Source organism: Lygodium microphyllum, chromosome 15, assembly GCF_053477565.2.
Source record: "Lygodium microphyllum isolate KBCC chromosome 15, Lygodium_microphyllum_v1.1.10, whole genome shotgun sequence".
Classification (NCBI taxonomy): domain Eukaryota; kingdom Viridiplantae; phylum Streptophyta; class Polypodiopsida; order Schizaeales; family Lygodiaceae; genus Lygodium; species Lygodium microphyllum.
In genome coordinates, this window is record NC_141149.1 from 21602424 (window position 1) to 21622176 (window position 19753).

At 41.1% G+C, this 19753-nt stretch overlaps 1 protein-coding gene across 2 annotated transcripts in view; it reads right to left on the reverse strand.

The window, feature by feature from the left end:
- Window positions 1-3591: 3591 nt before the first annotated feature.
- LOC148024331 (uncharacterized) overlaps window positions 3592-19753 on the reverse strand; it is a 63558-nt gene continuing 47396 nt past the window's right edge. The window contains exon 4 of one of the 2 annotated variants that reach the window (XM_087693952.1): window positions 3592-4225. In XM_087693952.1, the coding sequence (XP_087550078.1) occupies window positions 4022-4225 (204 nt within the window). In that variant the 3' untranslated portion in view covers window positions 3592-4021. The remainder of the gene's footprint in view (window positions 4226-19753) is intronic. The other variant, XM_087693950.1, reaches the window with a different exon arrangement.

Consider the following 19753-nt stretch of genomic DNA (forward strand, 5'->3'; position numbering starts at 1 on the left):
TGCTTGGACCCAATTACACCTAGAATAAGATCTAAATTTTGTTCTAGAGTCAATTGTAAAAAGGACTTAGTTGATACTCTAAACAACTCATGGGAGCCCTCTTTTTGCTCACACGGACTTAAACCTTCATCATTGTTATCTTTTTATTGCAAAATCTCTTGGAGACCTTTATTTTCTCCCCTAGACTAGCCATCTACTACCTTGCCCAACTCCCTTACCTATACCAACTAGGCCCCCATGCCTAACCTTGCCTCTCTTCCTTTGCCTACACCTCTTGGCTAGCTCTCGACCTCGTGTCATCAAGCTATATAACTAGTTAATGCATTTCATTTCACATATATAAATCCATAATATATTAGGGCAAGTATGATAGATCAGCTATCCAAAAATCATTTGACTAATGAAAAATCACCCCGATAACAAAAGTTCTTGACTTTGACCTTGCTTACACAATTGTCCAGTTTCAAACATACTGGACTCAATCGTTACAATAGGCTGCTTCATTTTTGACAGATTTACCTTTGGCATACAAGTGAGAAATATATTCAATGTCATTTAAGTATGAATCCATGGGATTGATGTTTTATTAGCATAATACATATTTTTCTAGATTATATAATTCACCTCAAATATCACTATCCTCCATATCCTATATCATGTATAGTCTAGACTAAACGTTGGGTAGGTTCCATTAATTAATATATTGGCTAATATTATTAATGGGTTTTATTTGACAACTTTAAAGATGTTATTGTATTTTAAATTAATTACTATTTGTTATCTCTCATGTACTTCATTTTTCACACCTTAATATATACATATTAAGATTGAATTTTTATTTGGTTTTTATATTTGAATACTTTCTTTTTATTTTGTACTTTTTAGATTTGAATATTCAAACTTTAATATTTCATTTGGCTTTGAAATTTGATGTCTTATTTTGATGTTGTATTTTGTTACTAAATATTATGAAATATAATATCATATTATTTTTAAATGTTGTATTTTGTTTTTGTATTGACACGTTTTAATACAAAGATTTTTTCATATTTCGTGCGTAGGGATAATTGGTACTGCACTTTGGTGCTCCATGTGTAGGGCTTCAAAGCTACAAGTTGGTATTATGTGCATAGGGCATCTAACTTCTTTTATTGTAAATAATTGGAGTGAAGCTTTGGTATTCTCAAGGTTGGTTTCTTTGTGCCTCCACCACCCAATTGTTCTCGCAATGCTCACTTGGCAATATTGAACAGGTTGCAAACAACCATGAGGGCATATGGTGTGATTTTAAATATGAGCCATAGAATCAAAATGCAATACCCTCTTTGAAAAAAGCTTTAGTAGCCTCAAGGACTCTGATGAAATTGTGCTTTACAACCATCTTATTATACTAAGTAGTTAATTTGATTTTCCTCTCATCGATGACTCTTAACATTTCATAGCCCTAATCCCTCCTAGCTTCAACCTTGAGCATCCACATGAGATGCTACTAGCTATACACAAGTAACATCCAAGCAAATAGAGATTCAACACACACACACACACATAGAGAACTCCCATACAAAGTAGAACATGAACTAAAGTAGAAGATATCATATGTGAATCTGGGTCAAGATATCATAAACTGCAATGTGTCTGAAGCAACATGTGAGGGGCATCAAAAAATAACCAACCATATCCTCTCAAATGTTGAGAGCATGTGCGTTCCCTCAAACCTAGCTTAATTGTATAAATGAACATTATACAAAACCATAAGAAAATTAAGTGGAATATTTTACTCCCCAAAAGAGTTTAATCGATTCAAGTTAATAAAAAGTAAATGCTTGCTTTGGAGAGTACATCAAGACGTAAAACCATCTTTTTGGACAAAAAGTTAGCAAACTTGAGGTACTCCAATGAGATTATGTACCACTTAGAGCCATCTTGTTATAGCAAACTATTAGCTTTATTCTCCTCCCATTGATGTGTATCTAATACTCTTAAAGCTTCAACCTCTCTTGTTGTATTTGACATAATATGCCACATTTGGGCATTGCACTACAATATTTGTATTATATCAATGTGTTTGATTTTAATAGGGGTGGGTGGGGGTGTGTGTGTACAGTGTACACATACGCATGCATCAAGAAGCTTAAAATAGTACCTCTACATAAATTCAAAAACAAAATCAGTATATAGATGCTACCATGTATAGTTTCATTCATACATATGAGATGTTTGCATGTTTATGTGTATATCAATAAATAGGTTAATAAGGTCCAAAAAGTCGATATTTGCCTAGGTGAGATTGAAGAACCTTTCGTAGCTAAAAAAGCATAAAAAGTCAGGTCATTCTAAATTAATAAGCCTTGTAAACGAGAGGAGTATTTTTGGAGTTGAAATCGACTGATGAGAATGTCAAAAAGTTGAACATATATGCTGTGTGTGCATGTGCATGTGCGTGTGTGACAAAGTTAGGATGAGTTCGAAAAGAGATAAAAGGAGAAAATGTGCATAAGAACATCATTAATCTACATCGAATGCTTTAAACAAGATTTTGAAATTATATTAATGTCAACTTTTTCATTTAATGCAAAAATACTGCTTAACATTAGGAAAATTAAGTACCTCTATACCATCTACAAAGGCCTTCTATTCAACACACCACATACTAGATCAATACTTTTTTAAAATAAAAACATTGAGACATCTATAAGATGAGTTGGCATTTCCTACATGGCCTAAAATTGAGTCCAAATATGCCCAATGAAAACTGTGGATCCCGTGAGGATGGATTGATAACAAAGCTTTTACTACAAGTTAGAATATGGAAAGAGAGTCTCTTCTTCATATAGGAAATTGACCTTAGTTGATGTGAAGGGCATAAAGATTGCATAAGGTGGACCATTTACATTTTTAATGAATGGTGAAACATATCTTCTAATAAAGAATAGATTTATGCTTTATGAGGACTAGGTGTAAATTACACAAGGCCTTGCCCTAAAGGCCAACATGAGTTTAATAAGACTATAAGTGCATTGTAATTAATTTTAAATGAGTTTAATACATTGGAGGTAATCTTGATACCATGTAAAGCCTTGCAAGGTACTTTAATAATTTGAGATATGCAAAGATAATGGTCCATGATAATAGTAGGAAGAAGGCAATACAAATCAAAATGACAACTTTGTTTCAAGGTACATATCTAAAGAAGTTTGCTTCATTTTGAAGGCATCATAATTTACTACAATGTCTTTAGATTTTGGTTCCACAATTTCATCTACCTTATCCAAGTTCCAAAACTTGCTTCACACAACCATTGTACTTGTAATGTACTTAGACACGCTCTTTAGAGTTACTTTGTAATACTCTGTATTTTCTATCTCAAGGGGATTTTTCCAAGGTGCTATTAATGGAACTTTCTTTTATTGGGGGCCAAAAAAAAAAGAGTTCTAAACCTTGCTTGTATGTCTTAGTAAGTAATATTAAGAACAGTATGTATGATCCACTTGACATATTGAAAGGACGATGGCTAACCCTCAAAAGTTCATCCTACAAAAACTTCAAATGTTGTTTGTTCTAGATATGACAAAACTTTTGGCTATTTTTACTCTCATCATTGGATGTAAATGGGCTTCATAGAGAACTTGGGAGTACTCGAATTATTGCATGTATAATATTTTGGGCTGTATAGAGAGTTTGGATTTAGTACAATCATTAACTTTCATCAATCTATGCCAACACTGATGAAGATTACGAGCAATACATCTATAACTAGATATGAGGACCTTCACATTAAGGAACCTCTTTGCATATTGAAGTACTAGAAACTCCAGCTTTACAGGAGACTACTGATTGAGATTGGAGACTAAATATTGAATATTTCTCCTCTTCCAAGCCATCCATCTCAGTAGTTTTGGCTAAAGAGAGGAAACCTTGGACAACATTATTTACAAGACGAGGTTACTACAAGTATGAGATCCTGGGTTACTATATTTTCTGAATTACAAGCACGTATAAGCAGATTTCTATACATCACCAGTCAATGATGAAGCTTATGCAGTACAAGCAGTGCAGCAGAGGTTAAAAAGATGGAAACAGAGTAACTCAATAGGTCTGTACCAGTTGCTATCATAACAGCTTTGCTTCTCTCAAACATTTTCACCAGCAAAATCATCACCACCACATGCCCCAGCTTGGTTTTCAACTCGTCTAGAGATCCAATTCTCATCCATTTTGGTCTCTCCTGCATTATCAAGAAAAATCCAGTAAGATAGGGCCCACACATTTTTTAGGTGTATTCCTTTTTTTTGTCCTAGTACTGACCACATAAGATACAAAAAGTAATCCTGACTTTGGAAGCGCACACACTGCATGTTTTGGAGGTCATCTTTGCACTAATAAGTGGATATTTTTCTGTGAATAAAAGCCGCAAAAGCCAGTCTCATACCATGCTTAGTAGATACGTGCTAGAGGTGACACTACTCTGCATGCAAGAAAGAAACAAGGAGTGTACATAGCCATTTTTTGCAGCTCATTCTGCCTCCACAGCAGAGTCAAATTCTAAGGCTCACCATATACAAGATGAAGTTGGAATTGCTAGCTTGTAAGCTTAGTATAGAGATAATGATGAATTAGTTCAACATATATCACCGCAATAAGCAATTTCCGTGCAGTACTGCACACCCTCAGTCATACTTTCCTCTTGTGTGCCATATAAGGATCATTGTGTCTTCAAACCCAAGAGACTATACTTGTGACCCAAGTTTGAGATCCAAGTTGCTTTGAAGGCACATGGGTCCATCAATATAAGTGAGATGAGAATGTTGAAAGAGAAGCCTCTTCAATCTCTAATGACTTAGAAGAGAGTGATTTCCAAAGACCAAAACACAGTTGCGTTAAAATCATATCCAAGAGGCATGGAACGCATGTTTGTCAAATGAAAGCTCAAAAGATGTATGAGATGCACGACACACCATATTGCCAAGATAATGCTTGGATTTTAAGGCCGATTGAGGGCATCTTGGGCTAGCACTTGACTACCTCAGGTGGGGACAAGGGCTGGCAGATTGAGAACCACAATTGCATTCCTCCATGGCCTTGTCTAAGGTGACTCCCCATGCTAGAGGCCTATCTGAGGTGTGCTTTGAACCGTCACATGTGGCTGCAACTCTGAAAAAGTTTGTAAGAGTGCCTGCCCTACATCCTCAAGGTGCCTCTCTTGGGGACTGCAGGAGGTGTTCTATGGTGGCGTGACTCCAAAAGGTAGTGTCCAAGGCTTCGCTGGTCTAGAAAGTCCATTACCCTAGATAGTAATCTAAATCCCTCTTTGAACAGGCAGTGGAAGTACCCTCTAATCTAATAGTACGTTTAGCACCTACTCTGGTCCTCTGATGAATCTGCATCTCATGTTTAAACCAGAATTCCTTGGCCTTCGAAATCCAATGATTAGCAACCGGTTAACAGAAAATGTAGAAGGCAAATGTGTGCAGTGCGCATGCGCGCGCACAGAAGCCTTAGGGTTTCACAACCACCTCAGGAAGCGTGCCCGCATTTACAGGTCTAGGACATGAATTTCAGCAACTGAAATTGGAGAATTTCAAGAGATCAAAGAGGCCAGCCAAGGAACATTGAATTTGGGGCTGAATTTGCAACTGAAGGAGCATGGTGAAGGCCAATTCCCCATGTGAACCCAAGAGCAAATTGATTTGAAGGCTTGCTGGTCACTTGTGATGGTAAGAGGTATTTGGATTTGCACACGAGGCTGAAGAATCTGTGTACTCCATCCATTTGCAATTCAAGTTGAAAAAATACCCCAAGGGGCACCAAGTTTTGGGGCCAATTGGGTGTCGAATGTCCAAGATTAAGCGGTAACATTTGCATTTCAATTTATGTGAATTTATTTTCTTGTTGTAATTAGAGTTAAGACAGGTCATCACCACCCTTTCCCCAAAGGAAGATTGGTTTAATGGTTCCATTGCATGGATACCATCACAGTCTTTGAGTTGGTGGGCCCGAGGCACCTGATTGAAAATCAAAAGCTTTGCTCTAATGCTGAAATTGTATTTAGTTGAGCAATTACAGCAAGGATGTCTTGGTACAAGGAGATAGGATCAAGCAATGATGATGCCTCTCAATTTGAACATTCACAAGGGGAAGAAGGAAATGTAATGCCTAATCTTGGATAAGGCACACAACATGGCCAGCAAGAACAAAACGTTGGTGTAGACCAAAATGCAATGCCATCCATGCAAAAAAGATGCTAATGACCAACAAGAGACTGAAAATTTTGATGATTAGTTCAAGAATCAAATAAGGAACAGCAACTAATATCTTTGTTTAATTGGCACAGAATCCTTAGTTCACTTGTTTTTTGATTTCTTCCAAGACCAACAGCAAGGGCAAGAAGTCATCTTCTAGAGCTTCGGGACAGCAAGATGTACTTTACGGAAATACCTAAGCCACCTCAAGATACTCCCACTATTGCGAATGAGCAAAAGCAATTAGTGTCAATGGGGCAAGACATGCAAATGTGAGGCCATTTTGGTAGTGCCAATCCAATGAACTTTGAACAGCACGGCATGCATAAAGGAAAGGTTCAAGTTTCCAATTTCAAGAAAATTTTGAGATGGCAAGCTCAACACGTGCAGACATTGATGATGGACCACCTAGCTAGATGGGTCCACACATCTACTCTCAGCACGTCAATGGTCATTATGATTCTCACACGACCACTAACTTATCACTTATTATATTTAGTTGTTACACCTACCTACAGTTGGCATAGGTATAGCACCAGTCGATTAGCATAAAGGAAAGGTTCAAGTTTCCAATTTCAAGAAAATGTTGAGATAGCAAGCTCAACACGTGCAGACATTGATGATGGACCACCTAGCTAGATGGGTCCGCACATCTACTCTTAGCACGTTAATGGTCATTATGATCCTCACACGGCCACTAACTTATCACTTATTATATTTAGTTGTTACACCTACCTACAGTTGGCATAGGTATAGCACCAGTCGATTAGTATAGTCAGTTATACTATTTGACTTAGTAGGCCACTTTTCTTTATGTTGGATCTTACCTATACTTTGTGTACATTGTATTGTGTGTGAAAGAAGAAGAAGAAACCAACAAGAAAACGTTTAGACCTCCATCTCTCTTCTTGTGTTCTTGAGTGAGCTTCCTCTTGTGTATACAATGTGTGTTTGGCGCAGCAACTCAAGCAAGTCCCCCCACCACGCGATTCTTGATAGAAAAGTGATAGAACAATATTTTTATGGGCTATCAAAAGAAATCAAGGATTTCTGCATAAAATCCATCGTGTCTAGCATGTCACAACTCATAGAAATAGCTAGTACAACTAATGCTTTGCTATGTGGGAAAGATTAGAATTTCCAATGTCAAGAAAAGTGATAGGAAGGTATGCTCTCATAACATATAAGAGAGACAGTAGGATTTACAGGGAGAAACATAGAGTATACAGCAAACACTCAGAGAAGAAAATTAAGAAACTCAGAATAAGAGGAAGATGAATGATAAACACTAAATCATGCTGAATAAATTGAGCTCATACAATGGAGCAAAAGCCCAAAGATGATTGCACTATCCTCGTTGATCAAGCGGCAACACTTGTAGGAAATTGTTAGCCTGCCTATGTTAGTTTTGTCAATCTATCATCTCCTGGTTATGAACTCCTATCAGAGTCTGACGGAGACATAAGAGCTCTAGCAATTTAGGTACATTTTCTTTATTTATCATTGTGTGCATTCTTGGGCCATTTACTGCTTTTCACAGTCTGCCTACACCTGTTGGACATCGTCATTGTCATTTGGAAATTTTTCATGGTCACCCCTTTTTTCTCTAGCATTTTTCTTCAGTGATCGGCATTAAATGCTGGTCAGCCAAATTTTTTGATACCTATTGGTATAAGTCCACCAAATTTGGGCATTTATGGCTATTTATAGCTAGCCCCCCCCCCCCCCCCCCCCCCCTTGGTGCACACACACTCTTCAGTCTTTAGTATTCCCTTTCAAGTGCACACTTCAACACTCTTAACTCTCCATGCTTGGTACTGCCATCGCCATCAACTTGATCTGGTGCCCTGACTAATACTTTGGGCTACGTGCACGAACTTATTAGTCCATCATCATTGTATTGACATTCTTCTTTAGTCAGTGTAGTATTCTTCCTTCATCTTCTGTTTCCTCTCTTTCTCTCTCTCTGCTTCTCTCTATTTTCATGTTTCTCTTCCGTTGCACACTCTCACATGGTTTCATCGCCTAAGTGAGGAAACAACCTAGAGATTTCTTGCAGAAGAGCAGGTTTTCATCGCAGAGGAGCAGCCCAAATCTTCAAAGCACAAATTTTCAGCCTATGTTTATTGCGTTTACAGCCCGTACAGGTGGTCTTCAGCCTACGTTTACTGTGTTTACAGCCCATACAAGTGGTCCAACCTTCCTAACAGCCAGGCGACAGCCTCCAAAACTCAGGCCACAGCATTCAAGCATCAGGTGGCATCTATTTCTGTGTTTTGCAAGTGACCTCTTTCTAGTGCAAGCGACAGCATCTTGCTGCAGCAAACAACAACTTTCTCTGCTGTAGGTGACAGCTTTCAGTGCAGGCGACAACTTCCTGGTGGCAAGCAACAGTTGTTTCTTTTATAAAAACACATTTTTGGGTGATTGCAGGCTCGAAGCTGTCTTACCAATTCTTGAGCTTTGATTACTCAGAGGAGGAGCTTCTTTCCAAACACTCTTTTGAGCGAAGATGCAATTATCGCAATTATAGTCGGCGAGGAGTCCCCCATTCGCACCCATCCCCCTTCTATTCATCTTTAATAGAAGGCTCCGTCCTCAATGAAGATGTCATCCCTGATACCCTCGATGCAGGTGCCTGTCTTACCTTTATTACCCAAAGAAGACAAACTCGATGGTTCGAACTATTCATTGTGGTCATGTAAGCTGGAGTGCATACTTGACACCTTTGATCTTTGGGCTTGTTTCAGATTCCATCCCCCATCCTACGAAGGATCCAATAGCTGGGACTTCTATGGACCGTGCAGCCTTGTGGGGTCGGCTCAACTCTCGAGCCCGATCCTTTCTCTTTAAGAGTTTACAAGATTCTATCATTGTGCATGTTCACAAGTTGAAGACCACGGCAGAAGCGAGGAAGAAGATTGCGTCTTTGTATTAGTACAAGACGTTTGCCTACAAGATTTCCCTTGAGAAGAAGTTGCGGATGCTCAATCTTGATGATTCCTCTTCTATGGAGCACATCATGAAGATGGAGGACATGAGAGGTGAGCTTGCCTCTCTTGGCCGGATGATATCCTCTGAAGACATGGCTTTGATCCTTTTGACTCAGCTGCCATCTCCTCGATTCGATGTCTTCTACACCAACCTTATCGCATCAAGGATCCGCGAGATTCTCTTATGGGAGGAGCTTTCACCGCTTGTCTTAGAGCATGACGAGTGACTTAGAGAGGTTGGGCTAGTGGTTCTAGCTCCACCAAGGCATTTACTACAGGTACATGTGGAGGGAAGAAGAAGAAGGCACAGGCCAAGGACAAGAAGGATGAGAAGAAGTAGAAGAAGCCCAACTGCCCACACTGGGAAGGGCACTCATCTCAAAGAAAAGTGTCGGCAAAAGTACCGCCATTCGAAGCCAAAGGAGAAGGATTTGAAGGATTCGATGGCTGCCCTGACGATGACAAAGTCTATCTTTGGATATGTATTTGCGAAGGAGGATACAGCTCTTGCTTCCTCCGCTCAGGAGAAGCCTTGGCTGGTTGACAATGGGGCCTCTTCTCACATGACCTACAGATAGGATTGGCTTCAGTATCTGAGTGTCAAAGGGGGCACAGTCACCATTGGTGACAACTCTACCATTTGCATTTAAGGAGTGGGAACTATTCCTTTATTGCCAAACAAGTAATCTTCTTTAGCCAAAGTTCTCTATGTACAGGATCTAGGTTTTAATCTATTGTCTATTCATGGTCTTACACGGCTTGGTACTCACGTGGTATTTACACAAGATGTGAGGACAGTGGATGCTTCTACACGTGCCGTTCTTTGGACTAAATCCCAAGAGGGGGGGCTTTACATGCTCACAGCTTAGTCACAAGATCTTTGGGCGAGCTTGGGCTGCTTTGGCATGCTCACTATGGTCATCTCAATTTTGACGCTATACAACATGCTTCTCAAAAGAAGATGGTGGAGGGACTTCCTGACTTCCCTCCTATTCACACTTTGTGCCCTAGCTATTTGAGAGACAAGTAATATAGACAGCCTCATCCCAAGGTTGCCACTAGGCGGGCTTCTACCCTACTTGACTTGGTTCACACCGACCTTTGCAGACCTATGGGCACGGCCTCCCTTGGGAAGGCCAAGTATTTAATACTAATTATTGACACCTTCAATCATTATATGTGGCCTTATTTTTTGGAGTAGAGTGAGGCGTACTTATGTTTTTGCGAGTGGAAAGTGTTTGTGGAGACATAGACCACTTTCAAAGTTCGTGGCATACGAGCCAATCATAGTGGAGAGTTTACTTCTAACCTCTTTTCTCAATTTTACAAGGATCGCAGCATTTGGGTGGAGTATACCCATCTGAACACACCTTCGTAGAATGGTGTGGTGGAGCATGCGAATTGAACCATGCTAGAGATGGCCCACTCAATGTTGAAGCATCGGGGTCTTCGTCGTTCTCTTTGGGGTGAGGTAGTGGCTACTACGATTCATATCCGCAACCATTCCCCGACTTCTACATTACAAGACATGACTCCCTATGCTTTCAAAAGAATCTCTCCAACACCTCTAGCAGGATAAAATACATTATTGGCACATTGCATTGATTTACTAACAAGAGCTCAAACAACAAAAGTAAACAAATCCCTGTGGGATATAATGTGCGTAGAACCACCACTGTCAAAAAACCTAGTGCTAGTATCCTCTGTAGAGCTAAATGCTCTATCAGCCCAAGAAGAATCATAACTGCAAGCATAAAATAGTAGTCACGGTCAATGACGATCGATGCAAACTCTATAGTAGTAGTAGTAGAAGAACGTGCATTTGAAACTGACATCCCAGACTCCTTTTTCTCCTTGGCAATGTGTTTCTTGCATTCTGTGATATAATGACTTGGCTTTTTACAATAATGGCACTTGCCCTTCTTGGCTTATGTGCCCCCCTGCTTCTTATTGTTCTATGAAGTTCCAAAACTTCCAGAACTCTGTTAAGAATTCTTGGATTGATTGCCCTTCCCCTTCTATTTTGCCATAAAAACTTGTTACAACATCCACTCCACTGTTCTTCCTTGTTTGTTCTTCTTGCAACAATAAGTTAATCAACTGAAGAAAAATAAGTGGCTACATAGAAACCCGCATTGTAAGATTCAATGCTGTATGAAAAGCCAAATAAGAAGGTGGCAAAGAGTTTAAAGTCATAGAAATCATCTAAGCATCAAAATAATACTCATCTATATTCATCAATTGCTCGTGCAAGTCCTAAATTTTATTAAGGTGATCTTGCATAGCATCACCTTCTTCCATCTTCACATTTTCAAGCTTCTTCAAAAAAGAAATGCGAGTATTATTTTTTCCAACAAACATATGCTCAAGTGTAAGCCATGCTACTCATGAAGTAGCAACAATATGAATATGCGGGATTATTGAACGCTAAACTGCCAATGCAATAAGTGACAATGATTGGGCATCCCTAGTGTCCCAAGCCTTCTGTACAACTGCTCTTTGGGGTGGTGGCTGAGCGGCAACTTGTCCATGTCCTACTCCTTGTTGAGAGGCTGCAACTGCACCCTCTTGCCTTTGGCAACAACCTCCTTGTGGAGGAGTTGCATGAGCCAAATCACCAAGATGTACTTCTTTCCCACTAACATAATCCCAAAGATTTTTTGCAACAAGCACATTTTTCATCATGAAGGACCACAAAGAATAGTTGTTGCCATCTAATCTATCCCCTTTTGATACATAAGTGAAGACATCACTTTGTCCTTGAGTCACTCAATCAAATGCACAAGAGCAATAACAAAAGCTGTCTGACTTGGAAATCTTCAGATTTCCAAAAATTACACCAAATGCCAAGCTGTAATCAACTAAAACGTGTCACGCTTGACCACTACTGCCTTAATGTGCTGAAAATTTTCAGATTTCAGCAAGCAACACGCTGCCCAATGCAATAAGAGTGCTCAGCAACACTAAAAACACAAAAGCCCCAAAATTTGGCCATCCAATGTGCGTAATTTCAGTCAATTTCAGACTGAAACCACAATATTTGTCAATGTTTGCCAAAGATACAAAAGCCCCGAATCTGCTGACCCAAATGCCTGCAAATTTCTGCAATTTGTGCACTGAAGCACTTGTTAAGCAAAAATTGACCTCGCTCTACAAAATCCCTTTGCTTTGGCTCTGAAATTCTGAATAAAATAATGAAATATACCTGTGGCAATTGCTGATGTGGTAGTCTGGGACTGTTCTGCAGATTAGGGTTTCTAACAGTGACTGCAGAGCTGAAAACGTAAATAAAATGAAAAGAAATGCGATTAATGAATGGGTTTCTCAACATCCGAGACACTGATGAGAAAACGAATAAATAGCCAGCCCCTGGTGCAAACTTCTATTCATTCACTTCAAATTCTGGTCTTGAGATCTGTTGGCTGGCCATTTTGGAGTCTTATGATTTGGCAGAACTGGTGATGGAGGAGATTAACAGGCCCTCGGTGAGAGATGAGTCCAAACTCTCTTCCAATACTCGTGCGGAGTTGACCAAGGCTCAATCTCATTGGGACAAACTGAATGCCAGGATTCGATCTTTTATGTTTCTGTCTTGCACTACAGCCGTGATAGCTCACATCGAGCACTTAACGGTGGCTCGAGAGATATGGTTGAAGCTTGACCAGATGTACAAACGGATGACCCTGATGAAGAGGGTTTCTTTGGAGATACAGATGTGGACCTTGTCCGTGAATAAGTCTTCTTCACTTCAGGAACACATCAACAAGCTTCGGCAGCTTCAGATACAGATTCAAAATGCGAGAAAGCCTATTCCCTCCGAAGACATGGCGATCACCTTATTGTCCTAGTTGCCGCCACAATTCGGTACTTTTTATTCCGCTCCTATTGCATCGGGGTGGGAATCTACTCTTCAGTGGGAAGAGTTGGTTCCTATGGTCTTAGACCAAGAGGAACAATTGAAGAGACAGAATGCTTCCAAATCGGAGGCATTGGTTGGTCAAGCCTCTTAGAAGAAGGGGAAGGACCAAAAGAAGAAGAAGGAGGACAACAAATCCAAGAAGGACAAGGAGAAGGAATCAACTTGCCATATTTGTGGTAAGACCGGTCATTGGAAGAAGGATTGCCCCGACAAAGACAAGATGGACACCAAGAAGAAGGACATGAAGGATTCTAGAGCAGTGGCTGCACCCTCATCAGCTGTTTTTCTACACTTAGCAGTCATTGAGGACTCTACACCGAAGACTTCTGATGCTACAATGGCAGCTCCCCAGGCTCGTGAGTGGATTGTCAACAATGGTGCCTCCCGACACATGACTCCTCCCGTTGGTATTGCCCATTTGCGACCTTCGCGTGGGTAGATTCTCATTGGAGACAGCTCTTCTGTGTCTATTGCTTCACGGGGTGAGATGCAACTTATTCCAGATGGATGTGGTGGTACCCACACTTCTGAGGTGTTGCATGTGCTAAGCTTGGGGTATCATTTACTTTCGATCCATAAGATTTATTATGTTAGCCTCTTGGTGGAGTTTGACAGTGATACTGTTCGAGTCCTTGATCGTTGATCGAGGAAGGTTCTCTCTGTAGGGTATAAGGATAATGGCATCTACAAATTGAAGTCTTCTAGAGCTCTTACCTCTCTTATTCTTACCTCTTAGATATAGTCCGAGCTATGGCATGCTCGGTTTGGCCACCTCAGCTATGAGTACCTTCGGAAGGCGTTGCGAGGATCGTTTGTCCGAGGTTTGCCGGACATAGTGGTGAGTCATCAGCCATGTGTCTCCTGCATTCGTGGAAAATTGTATCGGGATGCGATTCCCAACAAAGCTTCGAGAAGGTCTACTTCACCTATGGAGCTTGTATCTATGGATCTTTGTGGCCCGATGAGGACCGAGTCCCTGAAGGGGAGCTTGTACTTCATGTTGATCGTAGATGACTATAACAGGCTGACATGGGCCTATTTCTTGACTTTGAACTCGGAGGCTTTCTCTCACTTCAAGGATTGGCTTCTCTTTGAGGAGAACCAATCTGGCCGACGACTGAAGACCTTGCGTTCAAACAAGGAAGGTGAATTTATGTCTAATGAGTTTGCTCGTTTTTATGCAGATAGGAGCACTCACCAGGAGTTTGCTAAAACCAACACTCCTCAAGAGAATGGCATTTTGGAGCAGAAGAACCGAAGTGTGATCGAGATGGCGTGCACCATGATGGAGCACCGACAGACACCTCAGTTTCTGTGGACCGAGGCAGTGGCTACCGCAGTTCACATCCTCAATCGATCTCCTACTTCAGCCGTTGACAAAATGACACCTTTTGAGGCTTACTTTGGAACAAAGCGTGATGTCTCTTATTTCAGGATCTTTGGGTGTGACGCCTATGTGCACATCCCGAAGACACATCGTGACAAGTTCGAGGCAGCTTCCCGACAACAGGTTTTTGTTGGTTACAGCTCCCAGTCCCACGGTTATCGTTTGTTTAATCTCGTCAAGCAGGATGTCTACACGAGCCAAGACGTGCGGTTCGTGGAAGTTCCGGCCACAAAGGGAGGTGAGAAGCACCCCATTCTTGGAGATCCAAGGGAGAGTTGGGCTCCTAAGACAGTTACTTTGGAGCCAAAGCCTCTTGATGGAGATTCTTCTTTTGATTCAGAGTCTTTCCTTCCACTGGCCACCCCCGAGGAGCTTCCGCCAGTGGATGTACCCAAGTCTTCAGCAAATGGAAAGCGACGGGGAGAGGTTCGTCCTCCTCGTCGTTGGGCCCGTGACACATTCCGAGATTCGAGGATCGAGGGGATCCCTGAGGAGTGGGAACCGCAAGATGGACCGCAGAGGTCACGAAGGAATCAGGCACATTCTACGGAGCTTGTTTGCTCTAACTATTGTTTGATGACCTGTGTTATACAAGATCGTGAGCCCACTTCAATGAAGGAGGCTTTGCAGTCTGACCATTGGCGGAAGGCTATGGAAGCTGAGTTAGAGACTATTGAGAGAAATGGCATTTGGTCTCTTGTGCCTCGTCTCTCTCACAAGAAGGTGATTGGCGTCCAGTGGGTCTTCAAGACCAAGTACCTTAGCAATGGTTCTTTAGACAAGCACAAGGCTCACCTTGTTGCTAAAGGTTTTGCTCAGCGTCGAGACATTGACTTCCATGATACTTTTGCCCCCACTACTCGTATGGCAACCATTCGAGTTGTTCTTACTTTGGCTGGCCATAGGAGATGGCCTGTCTATTAGTTGGATGTGCATTGTGAAGTCGGCCTTTCTCAACGGTGACTTGCAGGAGGAGATCTATGTTGAGCAGCCTCCTGGCTTTGGATCCTCAGATGGGAAAGTTTACAAGTTGCAGAAGGCCTTATATGGCCTCAAGCAAGCTCCGCATGCATGGAACAAGAAGATAAACTCATTTCTTCAGTCGCAGTTGGAATATGGGCGCTCCAAGGCCGATCCGCAGCTTTATGTGCACACTTCCAAGGTTGGTCGTGTGTTGTTTGTGTTGTATGTTGATGATTTGATTCTAACAGGGGATCATTCACAAAAGGTCCAAGAGACCAAGACAGCTTTACATCAAACGTTCGAGATGACAAATTTGGGGCTTCCTCATTTCTTCTTGGGTCACAAGATTTATCAGTCTCAGAGGGGGATTTTCATCTCTCAGCAAATATACATTCAAGAGCTCTTGGTGTCTTTTGAGATGAAGACTTTTCCGACCATTACTACTATGGATCCGAACTGAAAGCCCACTTCACACTCAAACTCTCCCTTGGCAAATGCTTCCCACTACCGTCAATTGATTGGATCCTTGATTTGGCTTCTCAACACTCGTGTTGATCTTTGTCTTGCTGTGGATCTTTTGGTGGGTTTCATGAGTGAACCCAAACAGGTGCATTGGCAAGCTACCTTGAGGGTTCTTCGGTATTTAAGGGAGACCTCTGACCTAGGGATTTCTTATCCATCAAGTACCGATGCTAAAGATTTGGTTCTTGCAGGTTGGAGTGATTCGGATTGGGCTCGCGATGTGGAACACCAACGGTCTACTACAGGCTATTGTTTTACCTTGGGTACAGGTGTTATCTTGTGGAGTAGCAAGAAGCAGCCCACAATAGCCCTTTCTTCTACTGAGGCGGAGTATCGGGCTGCGTCTTCCACCACATGTGAGGTTGTGTGGCTTCGGAGATTGTTGGAGGAGCTTGGCTGCCCCCAACCTCGTCCTACTCTTCTGCGGTGCAACAATGAGAGTTGCATTGCCTTGGTGTGGCATCCTGTATTCCATGCCCAGACGAAGCACATTAAGATCCAGTATTACTTCCTTCGGGAGAAGCTTTTGGATGGGACCATTGATGTGGAGTACTGCAAGACGAAGGATAATCTTGCAAACTTGTTTACAAAGGCACTTCCCTAAGCTCTTATTTGGCAGCATTCCCAATCCCTTAGTCTTTTGACCAGTCCAGGATTTGAGAGGGGGTGTTAGACAATCATTTCCTGGACAGTCGTATGGCAGAGAACACATCAGCAGTCGGACAGTTTATTGTCTGGGCAGGCAGTGTACAGGTGCCACATGGCACAACAGATACAGGAGCCATTTTTTATGGGCAGTCGCACAGATTTTGCACTTATTGAGGTGCAATCGGCTGCATTTAATGCGGTCGACCTGCTATTGGTGATTACTCTTTTCTTGGCTATAAATAGCTAGCCCTTGGTGCACACTTCTATTCATTCACTTTAGATTCTGGTCTTGAGATCTGATGGCTGAGACAAACTGTGCGGGCTGACGAAGATCGAGGTCATCAAGTTGGAGACACACGCAGATATTTCCTCTACCTCCGTGCATATTTCTGCACTCTTATACAGCATACTACACTACAGATTTTCTGCGCTTACATTGTCTCATTTTTTCTCTCTCTCTTCTCTCTGTGTTCACTCTCTCTCATCTTTGTCCTACGCTTCCGTATCGCTGCACTCTCACATACCCTACAACATTAAAGGCAAGACCCACACCCTTGATGTAAAGGTGAAAGGAAAATTAGTACCATTTGTATCTACCTTTGCTATTTCAAAAGTAATGAAAAATCATCTTTTTGAGTACTTGGCTTTTATTAAGGATAAAGATGATAATGCAGATGATGAGAATGTCACTAAGATGGATAAAGGTCACATGTCATTTTTGAAAATGTACATTGATTGCTTTTCTCAATCACTTTTGAGAGGCAGCTACTACCTGAAAGGCCTAAAGGTCATGCAACAATTTTGATCCCAAGCAGTACACTAGCAAGGCTCCATTTGAGATTGTGGAGGGTGGCAAGAAAGTGCCCTCTATCTTAAACACAATGGATAAGATATTTGAGAACAATCATTATGTCGAGAAGATGGATACAGCCTATAAGAAGGTTAAGTATGCACTTTAGAGGTCTCATGAGAAGTAAAAGAGGGTAGCTCATGTCACCTCAAATGTGCTTTGCAAATTACAAAGGATGATTATGTATTTTTGCATTTTGAAGAGGCAAGGCTAAAACAAACGAAAAGTAGAGAGGCTAATATTATGGGCCCTTCCAGGTGTTGGAGAAGATAAGCGATATTCCTTATAGGCTGAAAATGCCTCCGTACTAGCAGATACATAATACCTTTCATGTGAGCTTGCTAAGGCCTTTATATGGTAATGTGCCAAAGCATATGTCTACTAAAATTCAGCTAGAGGGTGAGGAGCTCGATGAGATATTGGTATCGAGTAGATTTTGGCACATAAAGAGAGAAAGATCAGAGGTAAATTTTCTGAAAGATACTTGGTGAAGTTTCAGAATTACTTACCAATGGATACTAAATGGATGGAAGAGAGTGAATTGGCAGACCACTCTCAATTGTTCCAACTTTACATCGATACTTTTCTGTTAAAGCCAACTTTGGATCAAGCTTAGTCAAGTTTAGTAGAGCAAGGTCTAGAGCATTGCCTGATGCTCAAGAGGAAGGTGGCACTTCCACTCCTCCAGTGGTGGACAATGTCAAAATGCATGGATCTAGAGCATGGCTATGGTTGATGGAACACAAAGACAATGTTCATGATGACATAGATTAGAGAGACCGACTATTACTCAAGTGAATCGGGTTCCAAGATGGAAGCTTGGACTCATAAACACAATCTTGAGTATGACACTGACTGTGACTAAAAAGACAAAGTACAATGGTATTCCATCATTGAGTAATAAGAAGGTACAACACTTTATAGGCTCATGATGCTTCCCTTTTTCTCCACTGCACTTGTGGGATTCAAGCATCTTGTATTTCAGGCATCCTCTCTAGTAAACTGTACGATTCTTGCCCTATGGCTCCGTACAAAGAGATTATCACATGGGTATGATTGCATAACTCTCAACGCCCCTCCTCAATCACAACCATAAAGAAAGCACTAAGTGTTCAGAGGCTATCATGAGTAAAACCTTGCTAAGTGTGGGCATACCACAAACAGGTGAAGTATCGAGAGGCTGTTGCAAGAAAAACAAAACATTCTACTAAGTGTGGGTACACCCAAACATGGCAAGCATCCAGGGATTGTTACAAGGCCTCACTAAGTGTGTAGAGGATCTTATACATAGCTACATGAGGAGTTTAACAAGGCGTATGACAGGAGCATTAATGGCAAGTACATACAATAAAAAAATCTAGTGAAAAGTGGAGACAAGGACCGACATGCCCTTGTGGTTTTCTTCATTCTTTCCTTTGTCCCCTTCTTTGATGTTGTCCACTTTGCTTTCTTTGATGCTCTTTTTGTCCTCATGGTCTTCTTTTTCTTGGTCTTCTTATTTATTGACTTTGCTAGCATTAGTCTTCATGTCCCCCTCAAGCAAAAATATCACCATTTTTTAGATTTGCATGATGACTGAGACAGCTGGAATGTCTTCAAAATCTTCAAATGGACTCATTGATTGCACTTTAGTGTGGGAAGCTACATTTCTTCCTACAGATAGAATAAAGGCATCTTCTATGTAGTACAATTTGGCAAGGAGAGTCGTATCACTCTTCATAACAAGTATCTTCATAAAAGACTTGATTTTGGTCATTCCCAAAACTGAGAATGAGCTTCAAATTCTGAGTTTTAATCAATAAGAGAGTTGGTCTTTGAATGTGTCAAAAGACACAAGAAGATTAGTGTTAACCAATACTAGGTAATATCAAGAGATACTATGTAGTTGAACCTTCGGTGTTAGATCTTGATGTTGGAACACGCACTTGCTAATTTGTTGTGATTTCCTTGTTGGATACTGAGTGTTATAGTACATTAGAGCAGCATTGACAAGCTTAAGCTAAAGGAAGAAAGAGATTGAAGTAAAAGATGAGCTTGAAGGGTTGAAGCTTAAAGGCTATGGAGTCCACAAGATTTTCTAGCCAACTAGTTTTTTGTCTGCTGCAGCTCGTAGACACAATCATTTGCAAAAAGATTTTATGGGGGAGAAGCTTATGAACCAATCTTCAATTGCCCTATGGTCACAAGGAAAATCGCATTGCGTATAGGGAGAACAGGCCATACGGATAGACG